The sequence below is a fragment of the Vicugna pacos genome, chromosome 6 (assembly GCF_048564905.1).
Source record: "Vicugna pacos chromosome 6, VicPac4, whole genome shotgun sequence".
Taxonomy (NCBI): Eukaryota; Metazoa; Chordata; class Mammalia; order Artiodactyla; family Camelidae; genus Vicugna; species Vicugna pacos.
Window position 1 is genome coordinate 70,030,955 of NC_132992.1, and position 24,880 is coordinate 70,055,834.

Consider the following 24,880-nt stretch of genomic DNA (forward strand, 5'->3'; position numbering starts at 1 on the left):
TTCTCCAGATCCCACACTCCCAGCACTGCCCAAAGGCCCTGCTCCCTTCCTATTCCTCTGTCCTCAGCCTGCAGGCATGGTAACACAGAGTGTACACAAAGCAAACTGCAAAAAAGGAAGCAGTATTGGCAGGGACTGAGTTGATGAATTCATTATAAAGCATAGTAAAATAAAGTTTCTCTCCAAGAGGAACTGTCAGTTTTTAACTATCATCCAAGATTCCTCCGTACTAGTGTTCCTGGCAAGATGAGGTCATTCAACAGGTGCAAACTCCACTTTTTCATAAAACTTCTCTTCTCAGCCCAGGTTTCTATCACCAACACTGGCCAAAGCTAGCGAACTGAGTGTTCTCACCACCCACTGGTACCCCAATGAGAAGCACTCAGGGCAGAAGCCCACTGACCTTCAGGGCTTTGAAGATGACCCCTGGGTGCCGGGGAGAACGGGTGGTGTTGTTCTCCAGTTGCTGCTCCAAAGCACGCCGAAGCCCGGAGAAGTCTGTGGGAGGGTTGTAAGTCCTCGTTCCCTTGTAGTGAATAGAACTGAAGGCTTCAGGGAAGCGGCCCAGCTTCCGAAACCGGTCCTGGATGAGCTTCTCGGGTACCTCAGAGGGGTGATCTGGACAAACAGAAACAGGTATGCGAACAGTGACCTTTCTTCAAAAAAAAAAAGTTGCCTGTCTTTCACTATAAAAGGAGTAGGTAGTCTGACTCCATACATATAAAGTTCATAAACAGGCAGAACTGATCTGTGCTGTTAGAATTCAGGTTACCTTTGCCGAGAAGGGAGCACGAGTGGGGCTTCTATGAAGTGGGTGCTAGAGTGTCATGATCTGGTACTGAATTCATGTATACGCTCAGGATGTGAAAATGCATCACGTATACACTTTTGATACGATGTGCACTTTTCTGTGGGTACACTATACTTCAAGGACGTGTCTTTTTTTTTTAAATCTGCTCATTGAGAAAAATTCAAACATGTCAAAGCCTAAAAGAAAAGAAATGTATGTCCTCTGCTCCCTCTTACTCCCCAAAGGTAACTACAGTTCAGTACTTACCCTTTCAGACTTTTTTCTTCTACACAATTACCAACACATTATGTGTAACTTGCTTTCATCACTTAATAACATACTGTAGGTATGTGTCCTTGTTATGATACATTCTGAGTTTCTTATTCTTTACAACAGCTACACAGCCTTCCACCCTATGGACATGTTTCACCAGTCACCTACTAATGAGTATTTAAATAAACAGCTACTGTGAAAATATTGGTCTTATGCTGGTGAAGCTGCAGACAAAGTGTGAGGGTGTCAGCCTCCCCACAGCTTCACCAACATTTATCCAGAAATTTGGGTGGTAGTAGTATAAACGGATTCAATAAATATTTTGGAGGTGAAACTTGGATGTTTTATTTAGATTTCCTTTAATATTAAAACAACAACAAAATCACTCCAATTAACACTGGAGATATGGCTTTAGCTTCAATATAAAGGTACAGTCATCAAAGACAAGTAGCCAAAATTCTGCAGTTAGTCCCTAAACCCATCTCCTCCTGAACTTTTCCTGCAGCAGTCACAGCTGGAGGCAGGAGCAGGCAGTATGGGGGGGGGGGCGGCCATCAGTGGGGGGCTTCTCCCACTGCCGCCCAGGAGCGCAGCCTGGCCACCTTCACTTCCTCCCAACGTCATCTCACAGCTTGTCCCTGGACAAGGAATCACTCCCAAGTGATTATGGGAGCTTGATCTGCTCATCTGTAAAACAGAGATAATTCATTTGCCTACTTACTCTTACCTAGGAATCCTCTGTCCAGAAAAGGAACAGGATGGAACAAAATCAGAAAGTCTACAGGACAGAGAAATCTAATTAGCAATTTGCCAACAATCCTGGGCCCTTGCCTTCTGCCCTGCATAAACTGAGGTTGTCTTGGTTCCATCTCAAGGTTTCAGGAAACAGCAATGGTATTCCAGAAACAAGGATTTAGGAGTTAGAAGACCTGTTCTGAATCCCAATTTTGCAACACATTAGCTGGAACCTCCTTGGTTACATAACTTAAGCTATCTGAGTTCAGTTTCTTCATGTGTAAATAGGGCTGCTATTGACTGGGCTGAATATCAAAGATACATTATGTTAGTATCTATTAAAAATAATATATCTTTGTTATTCAGCACTTAACAAAAAATAAACACCTAGCATAGTGCAAGCCTCAAAGCAAAAAAAAAAAAAAAGTTATTTTTGAAAGGCTGGTTATTTCAAAATCCGAGAAATTAGAAACTGGAAATTAGACCTTCCGTTCACCAAAGTTGTAAAGATCCAAAGTGGCATAAAAATGCTGATCACAGGAGGCATCCTGAAGTCAGTATTTCCAACCCCCTCTCCTTACCTTAGAGTCACTTGCTAATGAGGCTCTTCTTCCAGTGCACTTTTCATCTTTCCACTAGACCCATGAGAATCCTTCAGATTCTAACTCCTTAACATGGTCCCAGTCTGTCCACTTCCTTCCCACTGCAGCTGCCCTGGCTCAGCCCCCACCATGTCTCACCTACGACCTCGAAAACCTCCCTGCTGTCTCCCTGCCTCCAGGCATGCCTCTCTGTTCATCCTGCAACGGGCTGCCAGGGATCTTTTGAAAATACAGATCTGATCACATAACTCCCTGCTTAGAATCCTCAGGGGCTCCTGTCATACTTGAGAACTGGGTCCAGGCCATCCATGCATGAACTGATCCCTGACAATCTCCACCATTCCTTCCCATACAATCTATGCTTCAGACACACTAAGCCTCTTCACTCAGCAAACATCTGATGAGAGCCTACTATGTGTCAAGCACTCATCCAGGCTCTTCAGAGGCACCGTGAATAAGTCAGGCAAGGTTCCTGCCTTCATGGGGTTTCCATTCCAAAGGGAAAGGACCCAAAACAAGTGAGCAAACATACAGGATTTCAGACAGCAACAGGTGCCCTGATGCAGATGAACAAAGTGACGCAATAAGAGCGTGACCACCAGGGTACAGGAAGGATCCTTTAAAGGGGCCACACAGGGAAGGCTCCAAGGGGGGGAGAGCTGAGCTGAATCTGAAAGAGTCTGGGAAGCTGGGGCAAGAGTGTTGCAGGCAGACAGAGCAGCATATGCAAAGATGGGAACAGAGAAGAGACTTGGCATAGGGAGAGAGTTGGGGGGGTGCAGGTGAGCACGCGTGCACACACGCATGAAGGCGAAAGGGCATTTAGTGGGCCCGGGAGTGGATGAAAGCGGGTAACAAAAGCAGCAGCTCAGAGGCATAGACAGGAGGTAGAGTAAGGACACCGTAATTAGAAGTCTGGATTTCATTTTAACATAGTAGAAAACCACTCGTAGGCTGTAAGCTGGAGTATGACATGATCTAAATTATAAATTAAGCTTTTAAAAAGCATCACTCCTGATGCTTTGGGGAGGACTCGCTGAAGGGGCTAGAATGGAATTCAGGAAGTAACAGTGTCACTACCTGCTGGTCCCTGGCCACAACAAGCTCCTTCAAACCACTGGCAGTTTGCTCTTCCTAGAGCGTCCTTCCTCGCCTCCTCTATCTGGCCAAGTCTCTAGAGTTCAAATGTCACCTCCTCTTTCCTAGATCCCATTAGGAGGTGTAGAGAGTTCCTTTCCCAGAGCTCCAGTACCTGCATCCACTACAGAACACAACACGTGTGGTCTCCCCAACTAGACTATGAGCTATTCGAGGGTGGAAACTGGTTTTTGTTTTTGTTTTGTTTCCAGCTTCAGGCCCCAGTGCTCAGCACACGCCATTTAAATAATGTAACTATTTTAGGGGCCAACACTACTGTCCCCACCTGCATCCAATCACTGTCACCGCACCCGCTCCCTCATCATCCTTCCATGCCAGTGACGCTCTTGCTTCCTATTTCTCTAAGAAAATGGAAGCAATAGACAACTTCCACACAAGTATCCACCACATCTACCTACTTACCTGCAACCGTGTCTGTGTAATCTGCCTTCTCTCCTGCTGTTACACATGAACTGTCCACACTCTGAAGGCCAACCCTCCACCTGTGCATCACACTCCAACTGTTCTGCTCTCTCTCTCTCACAGTTGGATTGTTCCATTTCTAATGAATCATTCCCATCAGTACACACATATCTGCAATACCTCATACCTTAAATTTTTAAAAAAGGGAAAATTCCTTGCAATCCCACATCAGCTTCCAGCTATCATTTCATCTGTCTGGCTCCCTTTATAGAACTCTTTGAAAGAGGTGAGTATGCAACTTTCATTCTTCTCCTTCTGTCCTCTCTTGATCCTCTCCTTCTGTCCCCTCTCGGATCAGGCTTCCATGCTCACCATCCCTGGGAAACAGTCTTACCCAGATCACCAGGACCTCTGTATCACCAAAACCATCAGCAAGTCTCAATTCTCATCCTGACCATAAGCAGATTCTAACACGGTTGATCACTCTGTCCTTCTTGAAATACTTCCTTATGCCTTGCCCAGGCAGAAATTTTTCTGGGCAATGTCACCACCAAGTTGCTACTGCAACCCAATGGCTGCCTCCTCCTACCCAGGAAGGTCAATCTGTGACACAGCACCCCATCTACTCACCAGAGCCCAATAGTTGAGTGTGCACAGTCTCATGGAAAATGATAACAGCAGGGCCCAGGGTGGACAAGGGGACATCCAGGCCACAGCGGGCAGTGGTAGCCTTGAGCTCCTTGGTGAAGTGCTTCAGATAAGCTTCTGAGGCGTCCCCAAGGAACTTGAAGAGGTCATTATGCAGCCGGTCTGCGTGAGTTCGATAGATGACGAGGTCTGAGATGGCCAGGACCTTAAGCAGCAGCCGTGTTCTCTGGCTTAGATTCACTGTAGCCCCCAAGAGCCCTTCCGTGTCTATCACCGCCACCTTGTGGACTGGGTCATAGGCAGCCCATACTCCCACAGTGCAGGACTCCTGGGCAGGAGAGGTTTTGAAGACTTCCCGGCCATAAAAGAAAGTGTGATTGAGTGTATGAGACTTCCCATCCCCAGTATTTCCAAAAATGGAAACCACTTTCAGATGCTGATCAGGTTTGCAGTCCAATTTCCTAATGAATTCCTCTTCATTCGTTACCTTCAAAAAAAAAAAAAAGGCGGAGGGAGACAATGAAATATAGAAACTACAAAATACCTAAAAAGACCTACAAGAACAAGTGCTTCCCAGGGTCAGGTCCTCTGATTGACTTGTCAAGGTACAAAAGAAGCCCCAGGATAACAGCCTCCTACCCAGCGCTTGGCCCTAGCAAACAGCTAACGGGAACTTTTAAAGCCTCAATCAGTGTAAGAGCTTAGTAGTCATGAAAGAGCTAAAACTACAAACTCCTAGAAGAAGACACAGACGCAAATTTTTGTGATTATGGATTAGGCAATGGCTTCTTACAAATGACACCAAAAGCAATACAACAAAAGAAAAGAGATAAAATGGACTTCATCAAAATGGACTTCATCAAAAAACTTTTATTCTGCAAAGGATACCATCAAAGTGAAAAGACAACTCCAAGAATGGGAGAAAATATTTGCAAATCATATATCTGGTAAGGGACTAGTGGTCAAGAATATATAAATAACTCTTCTAACTCAACAAGAAAAAAATAACTTAATTAAATATCAAGCAAAAAATTTGGACAGATATTTCTCTCAAGAAGATATACGAACAGTCAATAAGCACATAAAAAGATACTCAATACCATAGTCATCAGGGAAACATAAATCAAAACCACAATGAGTTATCCCTTCACATCCACTAGGAGAGCTACGATCAAAAAAATAACAGCAGGTGTTGGCGAGGATATGGAGAAATTTCAACACAAGAAACACTGCTGGTAACAATGTGAAATGGCACACACTCTGGAAAACAGTATGGCAGTTTCTCAAAAAGTGAAACAGAGTTACCATATGTCTCAGTAGATCTACTCCTGGGTATATACCTTAGAGAACTGAAAACACATGTCAAAAAAAAAAAAAAGAAAAGAAAACACACATCAACACAAAACTTGAATACGAAGGCTTGTAGCAGCATTATCCGTAACAGCTAAAGATAGAAACAGTCCACGTGTCCGTCATCTGATGGATGGATGAACAAAATGTGGTACAGCCGTACAAAGGAATATTATTCAACCATAAAAGGAAGGAAGTACTGATACATGCGACAACATGGATGAACTCTGAAAACATTACAGTAAGTGAAAGAAGCCAGATACAAAATATTACATATTCTATGACTCCCTTCATATGAAATGTCCACAACACGTCAACTCATAGAGACACAAAGTGTATTAGTGGTTGCCAGAGGCTGGAGGAAAGAGGGATTAGGGAATGACTGCTAATGGGTACAGGGTTTCTATTTGGGGCGAAGAAAATGTTCTGGAACTAGACAGTGCTAAGGGTTGCACAACTTTATGGATATATTAAAACATTGAATTGTATACTTTAAAAGGACAACAAATACATGGTATGTGAATTACATCCAAATAAAGCTGTTAAAAAAAAAAGAACTTATTGGCTAAACTTCATCCATCCATAATTCCTCTGTTTACAGTTTAAAGAACATTGCAGTGCATATAAAAAGTCAAGCCAGGAAAGAAGAGACTTGGTGCCAGTGAGAGTTCCAGAAAAATGCCCAGGTCCCCTCCTCTCAGAATATAGAGCCCCAGGGTCAAAGCTCCTAATCCAAACAGGCCATGTTCCACTCCTGCTACAGGAGTCATGAACCTTTACACCTCGCATCCTGATTCTCAGGAGTCTGCTGGTTTGATAAAGAGAAGTTAGAAAAATGTAGACAGACCACTGGGTGTGAAATAGGATAAGCCCTCATTTCCCATCATCTCATCAGGACGGTAAAGCACTCATTATTCTATTGATAACATCACTGTTGTTACATTAATAGCCTTAATGTTAATGATAATGTTAATAATTTACCGAATGCCCACCACTGTGACAGTGCCCTTCATTGGATTATGGGGGCAGAACCAAATCTATCTTTACATCCCTAGCACGTGGGACAGAGCCTGGCACACAGGAGGAGCTCGTACCTAGTTACTGAGTGAGTGAATGAATGCCAGGCCCCTTGCTAGGTACTTTAATCACCTTCTCCACCCTGTATCTTCCATAGGACTCAGTACACAGCAGCATTTGATGAACTTGGTGATGGGCTCACTGATCTCCCAGGCAACTGAGAGGAACAAGAAGTTACACAGAACAGCCCATTTTGGACCAGTGTCACTCAGCCAGCCTGGTTCCATGCTGCTAACAACTTAGCCATAAGAGAAAGCAAACAAAAGCTACCTAAACTCTACCAGCAAGGAGTCAGATAAAGTTGAAGTGGCCGGCTACAAGAGCCATCCACCCCGGGAAGATGACAAGGCCTAGGGAATGTCTCCCCTGGAAATCTACTCCATCATGAATCTGGTAGCCCACGAAACAACTGCTCTCCAAGCGTGGGCACCTGAAGAGGGGCCTGCAGGGGCCATCAGGTACAGATCTAAGTGTCTGAAGATTCATACTGATTATGAAATGATGTACATAGTATACATAAATAACCCGTCCAGGGTGAAAAATAAAACACTCCTGTCAGCATTTGGGGGGGAAATTACTTTGGCACCATGTGTCCCGGGCGTGTTAGGCATACACATTCATGTGTTGGGCGTGTGCAGTTAAGTCCAGCACAAAGAATTCCAGGAGGAGGAGCTCACAGCCTTAGGCTGGTTTTTCTACTGAGGAACCCCACATAAATATTTAACATGCACTGATGGCATTTCTCACATGTAAAATGAGGATATAACCATCTTTGCCTCCCCTGACTGGGTAGTGGTTGCTAATCAAATCAACAGATAAATGAGAACATGTCCATCAAACTGAGAACAGGCTTCATTTTTCCATCGTCTGCCTTTCAACATGATTTTGCTTCCTGCTGTACTACTCAATTCACCCTTAACCTGTGAGCATTTTTTCCCCTAAGCCAGAATGAACAGCCTGGGTGGTAGCAAGACTGGTTTTCAGTCGGGAGGAGAAGGCCAAGCAAAGATACGAAGATTCCCTTTGATGAGGGAAGGAAGGGGCCAGACGGGGAACAGGGCTCCTGCCAGACTCATTCGGCCTGCAGTCAGTGATCCTCTCTGCTCCACTCCTGAAGTTAAACAAGCTACCTGACTTCGAGCCCTGCCAGCTGGCCACCCCACCCAACCTTACATGTTCTAATTGGTCCTGGGCCCTTACACAACAGCAAAAGCAGGAACAATACCCCAAAGCCACTCCTCCCCAACTTCTGCCTTCCTTATGCCCTGAGCTGGCTAGAACATCATCTCTTAGACTGCAGGCAGCAACACCCAAATTCCACTGCTGGCTTTGCCACTTTGTGGCCCTGGAAAAGTTACTTAATGACTGAAGCTTCAGAGAAACAAGATATTGAGTCTACAACCCCTAGAGCTACTGAGAGGACTGCCTGCTTGTGGCTCACAATTTGCTCATTCAGGGACTAAATCAGCAATGCACTAAGATCTGAACTGATGCTACCTAAAAATGAAAGCTCTCACTGCTTGCTTTGGATAACTCCTTTCCCCTCCCTCTAATCAAAATAACACATTACTATTAATACTGACTTTAGAGCTGCCTCTTAGTCAAGGGACTGTCTAATATCATATCGATCCTTAAGATACCAAACAGCACATCTTTCTCTCTCTCTCTCTGACCCACCAAGCTTTTCAATTTTCACAGTTCCAAGGAGAGTTTCTAAAATGAAATATAACTACTCAATGATCTCCACTGTTCCAATTTAGAGTTGAGAGCAGTTTATGGTAGTGAACAGTCAACCTCTGGCCCAAGCGGGTATGGGGGATGATGACATTCTCCCTTAAGAAATTGTCCTCAGCCCTCGGAGATCATTCCAGGAAGAATGAACACATGGACTTTGTTCTGAGGACGCCTGGGAAGGGAAAAGCAAGAGATGGGGAAGGAACTTAAGTAAAAAGCCTTGGAAGGAGGGAAGTTCAGCAGAGCACAGTCAGAGGCTCTTTAAAAAACACACAAAAAAAAAAATCTCTCAAGACAGCAGAAAAGATTCCAAAGGAAAGAAGCTCAGCATTGAGGTCCTTTCAGTTCTGACCTCTGTAGATGAAGAGGATCTAATTTGCACCGATCATGCAGTTCTCTAAATGTTTATAAAGGTGTTCCTTGTAGCTGAGGGCACAAATCAACTTCTTCCCCAAATGGGTGCTCCCAAATCACAACCTAACGCTCATAATAAATCCCACTCCTGAGCCAACAAAGATTATCTTCTACCCTTCCACTGAGATTCTAAAACAAACATAAATCGACAAGTTATTCCCAAAGTTAAGCTGCTATTAATTACTTTTATGTGATGGTCTCTGGTTTATTTTGCTTTCATTCCATTTTTGCCTGAGTTCAGAGGAAGAGACAGAACCCAAAGAAACCAAGCCAGATTCTCAATCTTCTCAGAAATGGGACCACTATCCTAGAGGAAACTAGAACTTGATAGTTTCATTTAATCTGGACCAAAAAAATGTTGCCTGCCATTTCAGTAAACAGAGAATGTTGCCTACCTTTCTGGCTGCCCCCATCAAGCCATCAGCCACTGCAGCCGCCCCACCCCCCCACAGCCCGCTCTGGGGGAATTCAGGATGGAGAAAAACAGGATACTGGCCCTAGAGAGTTAAGATGCATATCAAAGGAATAATTTCAATGAGCCCAGACTCTTGCATCTTCCCACACATATAAAAGCATTAAAATCATTAACTTGAGATGTCTGTTTTTCAAGATTAGTGATAATCTTTTGATGTTTTGCTGGAGAAAAAAAAAAATACATCTCCCACCCCACCCCCGCAAAAACTCCTCTGTATCCTGGCTCCTCCTTCACCCCTTCAAAAGGTTCCTCAGAGCTCCAGTTCTCAGTAAGGTCGCTGAATAAAGCATAATTCTCAACTTTCAGGCAGTGCGGTTTTTTCTCAGTGGACAAATCCACAGACATGTATCAAGCTTCATCCAGTGTCTGGCACTGACCTGATGATGTCAGACCAGCACAGGTACAGAATTTAGGGAACATGTTCCCTCTTCTGTGGGAAAGCAGAAGAGGGAAGCGAGAGAACTTCTCCTCGAAAAATCCAGAGCGACTTTCATCACGTTAAAAAGAACTGCAGGCAATGATTTAAGTCCATGGCCTAATTTTCAGACAGGACTTGACTTAAACAATGTCAAATGGATCAGTAGCCAGTCTATTTTTAAAGTCCAAAACCAAAGGAGGATCCATTCCAATAGCAAATCCCTATTGCCTGGAAAGTTCTAGTAAAACCCAGCGAAGTTCAGAAAATTTCCTTTCATTCTATCCTGAAAGGAGTGTATAGCTTTGTGTTTATCCATGTATGTATCAATAGAGTTTCATGTAAAAACGCAATTGTTTCTCAATCAAATGTTTTCTTAAGACCACTGAAGTCACAAGGCTGGCTTCACAAACACATTGAGTACATCTGGTAAGGGCAAAGGTCACTTTCTTCCACTCCAGTGTCCCCAGAGTGTTTCATTACTTGAGAGATTGGGAATCCTCCTCCCATGTCTTCTAACTACCAGTGGTGCTTCTGACGCAGGGCCTCTCAGCACTGCTTGCAGCAACCCTCCTCCTCCAGCAGGAAAGAGAATGTTCCTATACAGAGATGATCCACAAAACAAATTCTTTAAAAAGGATCATTTTTAGCTCCACGGTCAGTTTCTTTGACTTCACCCAACTCACTCAGTTCAGCTCTCCATTTATATCTGAATCAAAAACTTTCCAAAGCAATGCTGAATTCTGAAGACAGACTGGAAAGACTGAGTCATCCTCAAGACCACATCATCCTCGTGGGACCCTTCCAAGGAGCTTCCACCTGGAAGATGCAAGCCCCTCCTTTTAAGTGGCATGGTAGACCCGTATCTGGCCAGCTATAAAAATAGATACAAGCTCTGGTAAAGGCCCTGGGATGCAGGAGTAACAATCACAGGCTAGACAGGAAAGCTAGGTTCAGGTCCACCTCTCCCTGGATCACACCCTGGACAGCTTACTCAACCCTTCTCTTGCTCACAGCCTCCATTCCCCACCCACCAGCTCTGTTAACATCTTCCCATTTTCCTGGCTCTGGACTTCCCACTAGAATGTACTCCCTGCTGGCAAGAGTCTGGGCTGTGTTGTCCACCACTGCAGCCCTAGCACAGGGCATGCATGACACAGTAGAAAATCTATACATATCTGCTTAAAAATAGAAAGGAATGAACAGAGCACTGAATGTCTAGATGCTATATTCTCCCTGGGGAAGAGAACAGTGTAGTATGCCCATTAAGAGTTCAACCAACCTGCCTCTCCCACTCACTGACTTTAGAATAACCTTAAAGAGGTTATTTAACTTCTCGGGGCCTTCGTTTTCTTACCTGCAAAATGAGGATAACAATACAGTCAACTTCACAAGGTCACTGTGAGGATTAAGTGAGATAATGCACTCTGAGCACTCAGCACAGTGGAGGCTCGCAGCAAATGCTAGACAAGTGCGACCCACGTTACTACAGTTGCCCTGGTTTGCCTCGAGGCCACACTCGGCACCAACACCACCACAGAATTTCATTCCATTATGCCCAGTAAAAACCCTCCTGAGAGATGAGGTTTCCAATAAATGCCTCATTAGAGAATTAGGGATAATGGGACAAGGAAGATATTTATTCAACAAATACCACTACTCCCCCTCAAAAGGATGTATATTTTTAATTTTTTTAAAATGCTGTTATAAGATTACATAATATATATATTATGCACAAGAAAGCATTCAGTCTTCAAAAAAATGACATAATTCCAAAAATTATTACTTCATCAGAGACTCACTAAAGTGCTCGTCTCACAGTTTATGTCACAGACCTTAACTGATGACACAGCTTTATAAGGAGGTCTTTGGTGTCTAAGGTAGAGGCTGAAAGGGGCCTGGTTTCTAGTGGAGCCCTGATGAAGTAACAATACGGCATATATTACAACTTTTTTTAATGGAGGTATCGGGGTTTGAACCCACGACCTCATGCATACTAAGCATGCACTCTACCACTGAGCTATATCCACCCCCCTATTATAACTACTTAAAGCCAATGACAATAGTAACCCTCCTCTGAATTTCCGTAATATCCTCTCTACACTGCTCTGACATCATCCACCTTATTTCTATGTATTTATCTTCAATTACTACTAGGCTGTCCTCTCCCCATACGCAAGTTCAGTGTCTAGTGCCAGTTTCTACCTCCCTCAACTGTCAGCACATAGTAGGCACTCACTAAATGTTTGATGAATGGTTAAACTGATTTGTTCTCATTAGCACATGTCAAATGAGATACGTGCTGAATTCTGTTCTTGATGTGGATGAACAGAAGAGAAAAAACAGCATGGGTGACCCTCAAAAACATGACAGTGAGTGAAAGAAGCCAGACACGGAACAATACTTCATTATCCTATTTATATGAAACTCTAAGAAAGTCAAATCTATAGTTACAGAAAACAGATCAGTGATTACTGCAGATTGACTCCCTAGGGGCCCAAGGGAACCTTTCTGGGGGATGGAAATGTTCTAGTTCCTGACTGCTGTGGAAGTGGTCACAGGTGTATATACATTGGTTGAAACTCACAGAACTTACAATGTATATATTATATTATGTGCAAATTATACCACAAGAATTGATTTTTAAGTACACATGATGTCAAATGGTGCTAAGTGGAATGAAGAAAAGCCAGGAGAGGACTAGGACTGTAAGGTATGGGCAGAGGTTACTCTTTTAAATATGGTGGTCAAGGAGGACAACTTTATAGTCAAAACCTCTTTAGGTCAATTCTTTTTTTTTTTTAAGTAGCAAACTCAATTTTCTGTAGTAATGAAAGGAAGAGAAAAGTATGAACAATTCAAAGCAGTAGATAAGCTTAAAATCATTTGTATTTAATCCTAGAAAGAAATCTTTTTCCCCTGGCACTAGTAGATTTAACTTAATTCATGAAGGGGGAGGGGGGAGAAGGAAAGAGGAAAAGAAGGCGAGAAAGAGAGGAAAGGAAGAGAGAGAGGGAAGGGGAGAGAGGAGAGGATTCAGGAAAGAAGAAAAGGAGAAGGAAGAACAGGGAGGGAGGGAAGGAAAGAGAAGAAAGAGAAAGAAAGGCAAAGCAGGCTATCTTTCTGCCTGTCTGTCTGTCAGATGATCCAGATCCAAATAACAGAGTAAACTGAGACATGGGGGAACAACAGCGCACCCTGTGACCTGCTGGCCACAAAGCTCACAGTCACCAGGACCAGAAAGGGTGTGTAGAAAGAACTGTGGGATCCTCAAACAGCCCCTACTCAGAGACAAGCACAAAAGAGAACAGGGTTTTCCCAGGAACAAGGGTTTCTACCATCCCTCCCTTGTCTTGCTTAACCTCTGAATTTTCATTTTGAAACATGTTTCACAGAGATTGCTCAAACTAATAAAGCACATAATTGACGCTCAAGAAATGTTTATGACTGCCACTGAATGATACATGTAAACTGAATTAAGCTCTTTTTAAAGGACAAGGTTACGAGAAGTTAGGGAAAACAGATTACCCATGGAGATGACATATTCACCAAGCAGAAGAGACTGGGCTGAGAAGCAGAGGAATTTCTAGAATACTCTATGATTGCTGAATTGCTGAATTATGTTCTCTCTTAACTTGAACCTGGGGTGTCGGTAACTACATGCCAGAATCAGACTTTGTCTGTTCAAGTATTCTAATATCTAGAGTCAAATTCCCTAAGACAGCAATAATCCAGCCACAAGTAGAAGGAAAGTAGGAAGGAGGAAGAAAAAAAAAAGCAGAAGCTACCAGAAAATAGAATCAACCTCCAGTGAAGTCAAGCCAGAAGCCAGGTGCTTGTGTAAGGCACACTTCTCTGCCCAAGAATGCCAGCCACCACCAAGCCGACCTCACAAACCGATCAAAAAGAGCCTCTTAATTACTGGCCAAAAGCCATTGGAAAGAGGGACAAAACAAACAAAACAGCCTCCAAGGAAACCTCCACCCTTTCCTGCCTCCAAAAGTCCCTCTGCGCCCCTTCCCATAGGTCTTTCCAATTATTCTTACCTGGAACTTTCTGTATCCCTGCTTTCTTTCCCTTCTTTGTGGTCTCGCCCATTAGCTTTCTTCTGGTTGCCCATTACCAACCAGATGTGCTCACTACATTGAGCAGTTCTAACCTCAGACAGAAATGATCTCATGGGAGCTCCTCGCAAAGCAGGCAGGACTCCCCAGAAAAGTCCAGCCGGCCATCAGAAGGCTTCCAAGCGACAGACACAATCTCCAGGATAAACTCAAGGGCGGTACAGCCAGGAGATGCAGCCACAGGGAAAATACACACTGTCAACTTAATAAGAAATCTGCCTGTTACATTAACCCTGGTTCAAAAAGCCAAATATTTGCCCAATTCCAGAAAAAAAAAATCAATCACTTCAAGGAATGCACAGACCAGAAAAAAGCAGAATCACACAAATTAGAGGTAACTTGAAATAGTTCAAGATAGGTTCCCTGAAAAGCTGACTCACAGTAGTTTTCATGACTTGTATGGGTCAAATTTTAAACAGTGCTGTGCTCAACCAAATAGTCTCCCAGGTTAAGTGCCAGGAGCCTGTTGTAACCGAATGAGCCCAAGGCTGAGAAAGCTCAGAAGATGCTGAGCAAAACTGGAGGCACATAATAGGGGCTCTTTCATCCTCTGTTTGTCTGAGTCACCCTCAACCCTGGTTTCCCAGTAATACCACACAATGCCCTCCCCCTACTACCATTACTAAACAAAAGGGCTTTTACTTGGGTTCCTATGAGTAAAAGGCAGTGGAGCAGGAGGACGCCTCTGCTGCTCATCCAATTATAACTTATTATTTTTGACAGACAGCTCCTAAGCAGATCTATGGGGAATGTTTTTCCTGCATTTTTTTTTTTGATGGGGGTAGGTAATTAGGTTTATTTATTTATTTTTACAGGAGGCACTGGGGATTGAACCCAGGACCTCATGCATGCTAAGCATGTGCTCTCTCACTTGAGCTATACCCTCCCCCTCCTGCATTTTTTAATATAGCGCCTGACAACCAATAGTGAACACATTCAGATTCTGACCAGAAATTGCCAAAGGGCTAACCAGCCACAGCACCAGAATTAGTCCTTACATTATAATAGTTCAACCATTCGAAGAAAAAAATGGGGAAGTTCCACAATTTAGAAGACTATGCTCCCCAGGCTCCTGACCTACGGAGCAAAGTTAAGACCTGAGGGTGTTCTGCCAGCCTGTCTGAAAGAGAGGTCCTGGAAAGAGCAAGCCCCAGAAGGGTACCCTAGACCAGGAAGCAGAGCACAGGGCCCAGGGGTCAGCAGCAGATGCGGCTCAGGCAGAAGGAGCACAGGAATGGGGCAGACCAGCACAGCCAGTCTGTGGTCACGGATTCCCAAAAGTACAAAAACATCCTCTGCTATTTTCCATTCCTGAATCCCACTAGAATAATGTCTCTTTTAGCCAATTAAAAAAAAAAAAAAAGCCAAGTCACAGTATTTTGAGCCACACTATTCTGGGATTGTAAACAAGGGAAGCAGCCAAACAACGTGATGGGTCTTCTTAAAGCAACGGTCTCAGTGAGATGAGGGCCACCACTGACAACAGAAGGAAGGACAGCGAAGACTCACCTTGGCCTTCCATTTCAGACAGGGCCCAAGGCTGTCTATTTCTGAGTTCAGGAGGGACACTTTCTTAGCTTCTCATTGACCCCACTGCTGGGCTACTGGGCTTCCCCATCCCCCTGCATGTTCAGCAGGAGGGGATTTAACCTTAGGAGTCTTTTGGAATGAAAAGCCCCCTGGTTCTCCTGTTGTCAGGGGTCAGTCAGCACGAAGATGAAACAGGTGTAACTGCTGGTCAGGGTGCTGCTCTGTTCCCCTGGAAAAAGGGCAGTTATAGGACGTTCGTAGAAAAGAAACAAAGTGGAGAATGGGGTGGTTGTGAAAAAAAGAGCAACTTGCATGGGGTTTAAATATGTTCATATTTATAAAGTGATATATATAAATTACATGCATATAATTTTATTTTATATAAACATGTTTTTCACGTTTTTTCTCTTTCACTAAAAATGTTCTGATAAGACAAGATGTCAGGATCCCTCACAAGACCCAACAGATTGGAAAACACTACCCCCTACGTCCACTGAGAACTCTAATTGTTAGAACTTTATTCCTCTAACCTTTGAGTTATTTGCTAAGGGTGTGGTCTTCAACTTCAAGAGATTATAGATGACTTGTCAGTGTGGATCATTTACCTACTGTGGGCTCTAAATAATGGATCCCTAAGTCCTTTGGTTTTCCAAGTACTGTTGCACTGAGGTCTAGAAAAATCAATGAATACAATGCAGAAAGTCTAACCATTTCACCACAGAGGTTGCAAAATACGCCAAATAAGAATATTGATTTCAGTTAAATTACTTCTGAGGAATGAACAGAACCCAAAGAGGGAGGAAAAACTGGTGTATTGGTTGTTTTCTGCTTCACAGGAACCCAGATCACCTATCAGACCAAACCTTCACCTGTTAGATCAGTTCTCAATCTCAGCACTATTGACATTTTGTACCAGGTAATTCTTTGTGTGGGGGCTGCCCTATGCACTTTCAGACATTTAGCAGCACCCTGGCCTCTACTCACTAGCACACAATCCCCTATCCCCTAGCTGTCACAACCAGAGATGTCGCCTAACCTTGCAAATGTGCCCTGGGGGAGCAAACTCACTCCCAGGGAGAACTACTGTGTTAGATAGGACCAAAGGAGATTCATCTCTCTTTATTGTGTGAATTCAGTTCTTAAAGAATTTGTTTTGGGGGAGGGTATGTCTCAAGTGATAGAGCACATGCTTAGCATGCATGAGGTCCTGGGTTCAATCCCCAGTACCTCCTTATACATAAATAAATAAACCTAATTACCTCCCTCCCCCACTTAAAAATTTATTTTATCAATTTAAGTCAATAAAACCTGGAGTATTAAGCAGGTGTTCTTTCCACAAACCAAACACCTAGGAGTCACCACTGAGTTCTCATTCCCTCACCCTTCCACCCTACCAGCACTCCTGCTTGACATCCAAACTTTGTCCCAGATTCATCAATGTCTTTCCATCTCATCGTGTCCACAATCACACCAAACTGAGGCCACGTCTCCCCTCAGCGTCTGTAGCAGCCTCTCAAGTGGTTTCCTTGCTTTCCCTCTCACCCTCCTACAATCAATAAGATATAGTCTTCACACCAAAAGTCAAGAGCCATCTCTTAAAAAGTTCTACCAGCTCATGTGACCTTCTAGCATACAGCAGTTTGGGGCTTCCCATTACACTTAAAATCCACACATTCTCGTGGCCTACAAGGCCCCACCTGAACTGACACCTGCTGAACTCTGCACCTCTATCCTTACCACTCTCCGCCAGCTCACTCCGGCCACACTGGCACCCTTCCCACACACATATATGCCAACCCACCAGCTCTGGATCCCATTCCTGTCTGGAGGTCTATTTTCCCAGGTAGTAGTAGCCATTAGGTCTCAGCTTAAAAGTCGTCTCTACAATAAAAACTTCCCTGACCATCTGGCAAAAGTGACTTCCCAGGCACGCTTCCTTAATAATACATCTGAACCATCTTTTCGTGTGTTTTACACGTGTGAACTCTTCTTTCCTCACTTGAATGGTAGGCTCTATGACAGCAGGGACCAACTCTTATTATCCATGTGTCCCTGGAACCTAGAAAGTGCCTGGCAACATAACATATACTCAATAAATGTGATGACTGAATGAATGTCTTTGCCTACAAGGGCCAAATGTATCCATTTAAGAGCCACAAACGAGTTCCTGCTTCTGAGAGCAAAAATCAGTTTCTCCTTAAATGTACCACTCTAGTATACACTCAAATGGCAACAGGGTAACGATAAAATTTTCATCTCTAACAGGGAGTATTTTTGTCCTTTCAGGTTTTCCAAAAGAAACTGAGTAATACTCAAATTGTAAATGATAAATTTTAGAAGATTCTTGACCACAGCATTTGAGGGAACCACATATAACAGTAAAAGCCTACAAGCAGCTAAAATAATCCCTATGTACTAAACTGAAAACAATCAAAACCCACAAATGACTAGAAACATGAAAGAAAAATAAAGCTGGGTCCTAAACCACGGACTCTTCGCTGCTATGAGGAAAGGGCTCTTCAGTGATAACCATCTGGCATTTATACAGGGCTGTTTCATTGGATCCTCCCAGCAGCGATGAGGAACTGCTGAGCTGCTGCTATTGACCATAAAGTTTGATGAGCAAGTTTAAATGACTTGGTGAGAGAATGCAGGAGTGTCACAGAGCAAGGATCTTAGATCTCAAATCCTCTGCCACTTCCTGTAACTTGTTCTTGGCAAGTCACTTTGTCTCTCTGTGCTTCAGCGTCCTCCTCATCTATAAAATACAATGCTACAGATAAAATGCTTGTATCCCCCAAAATGCCTATGTTGAGATCGAGCCCTCAATGTGATGGTATCAGGAGGTAAGGCCTTTGAGAGGCGATGAGGACACAGGGATAGAGTTCTCATGAGTAGGATTAGTACCCTTATAAAAGAGACCCAGAGGCTTCTCTCTGCAATGTGAGGATAGGTCGAGAAGACAGCTGTCATGAAACAGGCCCTCATCAGCCACTGAATCTGTCGGCGCCATGATTTTCAACTTCCCAGCCTCTAGAACTGTGAGAAATAAACTTCTGTTGTCTATAAGCCACCCCATCTATGTTATGCTGCCCAGATGACTAAGACATACAACGTCCTTCATGGGGTGTGGTAGGCTGAAATTGCCCACTCCTCGCATTCTAATGAACAGAAACTGAGAATATGTCACTTCATGGGGCAAAAAGGCTTTGTAGATGTGACTGAATTAATGACTTTGAGGTGGGGGGATTATGCTGGATTATCCAAGTGGGTCCAATGTAACCACAAGGATCCTCGTAAGAGGCAGGCAGAAGGGCCAGAGACACAGAGGCAATGTGACAACAGAAGAAGAAGACAGAGAACGACTGGAAGATATTACACTGCTGGCTTTGAAACTGGATGATGCGGCCCTAAAACAGAGTACGCCAAAGGCCTCTTCAGCTAGAAAAGAAAAGGACAAATTCTCCCCTAGAACCTCTAGAAGGAACACAGCCCTATCAACCCATTTTAGGACTTCTGACCTCCAACCTATAAGAGAATAAATTTGCGTTGTCCTAAACCATTAAATTTGTGCTAATCTATTACAGCAACAGTAAGAAACTAATACACAAAGTCATCAGGATTAAATGAGTTCAAATGCTAAGAAGAGTGCCAAGCACCACAGTAAGAGCTCTTTAAATTTTAACTACGATGAGCCAAGACCAGAACCCAGGGGAGACTCAGAAGTACTGCAGAAGCTAAGAAAATAAGGTTCAGAAATTTGGTAATATAGATCTAAATTTAAAATGTACGTATCATTTGACAAAATGACTCCATTTCTAAATAGATTTATAGACTATTCAATACATTCCTGGTTGTAATAACTCAAATATCCATTAATAGGCTAAAATTATAGAAAAACCATTCAACAGAGTACTACAGAGTACTAGGCAGCCTTTAAATAATGAGGTAGACCTCAATGTGCTGGTAAATTCTACAAGATGTATTCTGTAGCCAAGGACAGAACAGGAAGCATATCTGGTTCCTTTTTGTTGAAAAATAAAAAGGATGTGTGTATATTCATAAATATATGTGAAAAAAAATCTAGAAGGGCATGCAATTAACTGTTTTTGGTTTTCTGCAATTAACTGTTAATGGTGATTGTTCTAACAAAGGAGACTAACGGGATGGAGGAGGAGGGAAACTTGTCACTCTAAGCCAATTTTTATGATTTTAGTTTGTTTGTTTTTTTTTAACTAAGTATTGGTGTGATACTCATTTTTACAAAACTGAAGTTGAGATGTGACATCAACCAAACAACAAGTATTTTTCGCTCTGGCAACATGCCTACCATCATACAAGATACAGGGCAGAAGACACGGTCCTGCTCTCCAGGAGTTTACAAACTAGCTGAATTTATCATCAAGATTTCTATCAGACAATCATCGAATTGTTTTGGATATTCACATTGGAAAAGTGAATCTGATATTTTCTCAAAGTATTTTTCCACTTATGACTATGAGAACAAATCACCACCTAAAATTCTATGTCTAATCCATTAGTCCCAACCAGTGCTGCTTGCGATTATTAACTGTTATTTCCCACAAAATGGTCTATATTAATGAAGGCAGAAGTCTCTACAAACGACCCAATTGTATACATATTATGTACTACAAGAAAAAAGATGGACGAATATCATCTCTGGGTAGTGGGATCTGTCTTCTTTAATACACTTCCTTATATTTTCCTAATATTCTGCTAAGGAATATGTATCAGTGTTTACAAAAAGAAAACAAGACACACCCTCCTTCCCTCAAAAAATACTTCCTGGTGCTGACACAATACCCATGAGGGTTACTGGTCCATCCCAAATCTGCCTCTCACTTTACTAAAGTGACAACAATCCGAAGTATGACTTTCCAAAGTCTGGCGTTAAAGAGAACTGCTGGCAAAACCAACAAGAATCATCCAAATCCAAGTGTTCCATTTATAAAATATTTAGTCCACCCTGTCACCCAATTAGAGCATAATCCATAATGAAGACATTATCGCTAACAAGGGAGGCAGCATGGGATCTGGGTCACTCTTCCATAACTATTAGTTCCTCTCAGCCAAGAAAGAGAAGTCTGTGTCAGCCAAGTATTCAGCTGACGATGGAAGTATATAGGAATCATGACACAATTCATTTCCATCATCTTATCTAAGGAGAAAATAGACAGATGAAAAATACTTAGTGGGAAATTAGAGTTCTCAAATGGTAACTTAGAGAGGTACTCCTCCAATCTGGAGACTTGAGGAGTCATCACAGCTCAAAGTACTGAGTCAATGTGCCGCAAATCCTCCCCGATACTGACAAACGCAACGACCTGGTGCTGGACTCTACCCGCCAGGCCCTGTGATAAGGGCCTTTCCACTTCCATTCCTAACCTCTGAATCTTCTCAACTACACAATGAAAAAGTGAAACTGAGGCAGGGAGTTTAACCTGCCCTTGGTTATACAGCCTGTAAGTGAAGCGAACTCACACAGTCTTCACTTGAAAGTAGACGTTAATGATATTACCTTCACTGGAAAGTATGAACATTATACCAGCCCTTCCCCAATCGCCCCTACCTGCCACACACTTCCATCTCCCCAACCTACTTCTATCACAATCTACCCTCTCCCCAACTCAGAATCAGATCAAATATTCTCTCGTCCTTCTGTAATCCCAGATGCCCTTACTGGCTTCTACTGATCAGAAGCCAGTACATGGAAATGAGAGGCCAACTGGAGAGGGTCCTATGCTTATGGAAAGCCACTTTTCTAAGACCTGCCTCTCTAAATGGAGCTAGAAGGGTTCTGACTTACTGCCTAGCACTCCCATGGGACCCAATGTCAGTGTCTCTTTCCCTGCACACACACAGTCCCTCCTCATTCGCATGTATCTACAACTTGGCGAAGTGCTCTCATTCAGAAAACTGTCCCAAATCAGTTCTTCCTAATAATGATCCTAATAATAGCTACCACATACTGAGCACTTATTATGTAACAGGCTTTATAAACAGTCATTTTATCCTCACTACAACCCAATGAAGGAGGCATTGTCCCCAGTTTACAGATGAGAAAACTAAGGCTCAGAGAGGTAAAGTAATTCAGCCCAAGGTCATGCAGCTGGCAAGTAACTAAATCTGACTCCATGCAACTTAAGCTTTGAGGGGTCTTGCCATTCGTTCAGTGATTACAATGTGAGCGCCTCCTGGACTTTCCCTGAGAGCTACCTGCCAACAACAGATCTGCTCCTTTACCACAGGAACCCCGCCATAACCAAGAGCTTACCTGAATTTCTTCATTTTCATCTACTAGGAGGAAACTCACAACCTTCTCAGTCATCTTCTTCCTCTTGGCCTCCTCATCCATCCCCTCTTCCTCCAGGAACTCCTGGACATCAGGGACGTGGTACACAGTAACGGGGTGTCTCCGTTTGTTACCCCCGGAATGAGTCCTCTTCTGGCACTCCAGGCACAAGTTGATTTTACAGGCCTGGCACCTCACGACCGCCCTCTGCTTCACACCTGGGGAATGCCCATTGGGGCCCTTGCAGGAGTCACAGTAAGGGACGTGGCCTGCTTTGAGCCGGATCCGCTCATGGTTCCTCAGGCGCTCCTGCCGATGGAGCTCCTCCTCGCAGCGGACACATTGCAGGCTGCAGCACTCATCACACTCAAACACGGCTTCCTCAGTCCCGCTGCAGGTGTAGCTCTCCTGGCACATCAGCCCCGGATTCAGGCCCTTCTCTGCTGGGGAAGTCTGGCCACTCATATTCAGACTGGTAAGGAAATCACCCACCATATAACGTTCCTGGGCCTTCCCCAGAAGTGAGGACAAAAGCTGGGAGCCTGAAGACTGCACAGAACTTCCACAGGGTACTGAACACTTTTTTTTAAAAAATTATTTTTTAAACCTTCAGTGTCCTGTTAGAATTCTTCACACATTCATTACTGTTTAAATGTTTAATTTTCTGCCTCCCATGCTCCTGTATCAGCAGCAACGTTGATTTGGTTTGATAGTTTCATCCTCCATAAAGTGCAGGGAAATACGTGGTCAAAATTAACTTGAAAGGGTCTTTTATGGCTATCTGAGAGAGAGTTGACGGGTGCACTGAGATGGACTCATGAATTGGGCCTCAGCCACAAGGTCTTGGTAATGAAAGACAGTGGTCAGGAGCTTTGCAATATAATCCAGCCTCAAGTCACTATTTCAGGGGATACCTAGAATAAAAGAAGGAAAAGGATTTCACTCATCTAAAAACAGCAGTGCACCTTAAAAAAAAAAAGAAAGAAAGGTTGTGATTAAATATGAGGTCAAAACTCCTCAGAGAAATCTCATTCTTGATTGTAAAACTTATGCTGGCTCATTCTGATCCTAGAAATTTCTTCTCAAAATTGTGGTTATGGCTCCTCCTTTTAAAAACAACCACCACCTCTAGGCTCAAGGCATTTAAGAGACTTTGTCGATTTATTTCCCAGACAGAAATTCTCTGTTCATTCAGTTATTAAATTCAGAATCACAAGCACTAATAAGCAAATAGTTTTTGGAGGGACAAACCTCTGCACCCCGACCTGCACCCCATAACTGGGAAAGGTGAAGAAAAACACTTATAAAAAGCTAAAGAAGAATAATAAATTTTAGCTCCATCAAAGTCCTGGGCAGATACAGTTACCCTTGTAACTGGATTGTTTCGATGCTAGAAAGATGCCTATTAAGGACTCTAAACCTGGAAACAAGAGTCACCATTCCATGTTTAAAAACAATTATTGTACTTCCTTTTGTCCTTTCCTCTAAGTGCAAAAAAAGGGAGCAACAGGAGACAGAATTCCTCCACTAAGGCCCACAGCAAAGCCAGGCCTGCAGTGAGTTAAAGCAAATAATTTTTCTTTGTCACTCAAAATCCAACTTAAAAATAACTTCCAAAAAAAAGAAAGAAAAAAGATAACTGGGGATTTTGTCACTTCTACAATTATATCTCTAATTCCCCTTAGCCTTGACACCCATTCTAACACTCCACAAGGAAATGTAAAGCCCTCCTTTCAGGTATTCACTCTTCCCCTACAGTAATCAATCCACCAATCTTATTTTTAGATAAACAAGGAAGGCTAAGGGAGTGACTAGGAGACCCTATTTACACCCTAACTACAGATGTGCCCAACCAGCTCCCACAACGGAAACGAAAATCAAAATTTGTCACAACTGAAAAAAATATGAAACCAACCTTCAAAAAGATACCTCACCGCCCACCTGACCAAACAAACCATCTGCCCACGCGGGCTCCCAACCCCGACGCCTCTCTCCAGCCGAGGATTCCTCACCCTTCCTTCCTCCCAGACAACACCACTACAACCCGAGGGGCAGTAGCAGAGTCTAAGAACAAAGAAGGTCCCCCCAAATCCCCCCTACGCTGGCAGAGGCCAGAGCCGAATCCATTGTTTATACCACCCCACCCCCACCCCAGCCGCTCCTGCCCCCCCTTCCTCCCCGGGGCAGAGGGAGCTCCAGGGCTATCGCTGGCCCGGCGCAGGGCCGTGCCCTTCCCTCCCCGCCCGCGGCGGCCGGGGGACCCCACCATGGAGCAGCTCTGCTGCAGCGAGGCGGCGTCGGGGGACCGCAGGGCGCCGGTGGAGGCGGGGGCTGTCCCTCAGGGCACCGGCGGATCCATCCTCATCTCCATCTCCGCCCCCCACCTCCTTCGCTGCCTTCCGGGCTTCCTCTCCTCCTGTTGTCAGTTAGGATCAGCTGATTCGAGTGAACTTCTCCCAGCTCCGACTAACAGGAAGGCGTGAGCGGTGCAGCCCAGAGAGGGAGGAGCGGGAGGGGTGGAGCCTGACGCCAGCGAGGGCGGAGAGTTGCGCGCACAGCTTCCTGGGAATTGTAGTTCTCCGAAGGTGGGTTTTCCCCAACACCCTGGAAGTGAAGCCCCTGAGTAACTACAACTCCCAGTACTAAAGAGACTGCTCTTGCGAGAAGGCGGCAGAAACAGGCCTTCGAGCATTTTGGGACTTGGAGTTTTTGCCCTGACTGTGTTTTCCGCAGGTTTCTGCGCGTTGTTTTGGGTAGTGGCCTGAGAAGGAGTGGCGCTGTATTAGAGAACTGCTGTAATATGTAGTAGAGGAGAGGCAAGTAACCCTTATTGCACATCA

At 43.9% G+C, this 24,880-nt stretch overlaps 1 protein-coding gene across 3 annotated transcripts in view; it reads right to left on the reverse strand.

The window, feature by feature from the left end:
* The window catches only part of ZFYVE1 (zinc finger FYVE-type containing 1), a 40,937-nt gene extending 16,448 nt beyond the window's left edge, over positions 1-24,489 (reverse strand). The window contains exons 1-4 of one of the 3 annotated variants that reach the window (XM_006206900.4): positions 24,307-24,486; positions 22,023-22,954; positions 4,591-5,095; positions 404-618 (exon numbers count right to left, since the gene is read on the reverse strand). In XM_006206900.4, coding sequence (XP_006206962.2) covers positions 404-618; positions 4,591-5,095; positions 22,023-22,535 — 1,233 coding nt within the window. In that variant the 5' untranslated portion in view covers positions 22,536-22,954; positions 24,307-24,486. Of the gene's footprint in view, positions 1-403; positions 619-4,590; positions 5,096-22,022; positions 22,955-23,955; positions 24,067-24,306 lie in introns of those variants that run through there. The other 2 variants (XM_072963362.1, XM_031679195.2) reach the window with 2 other exon arrangements.
* Between the last annotated feature and the right edge of the window lie 391 nt (positions 24,490-24,880).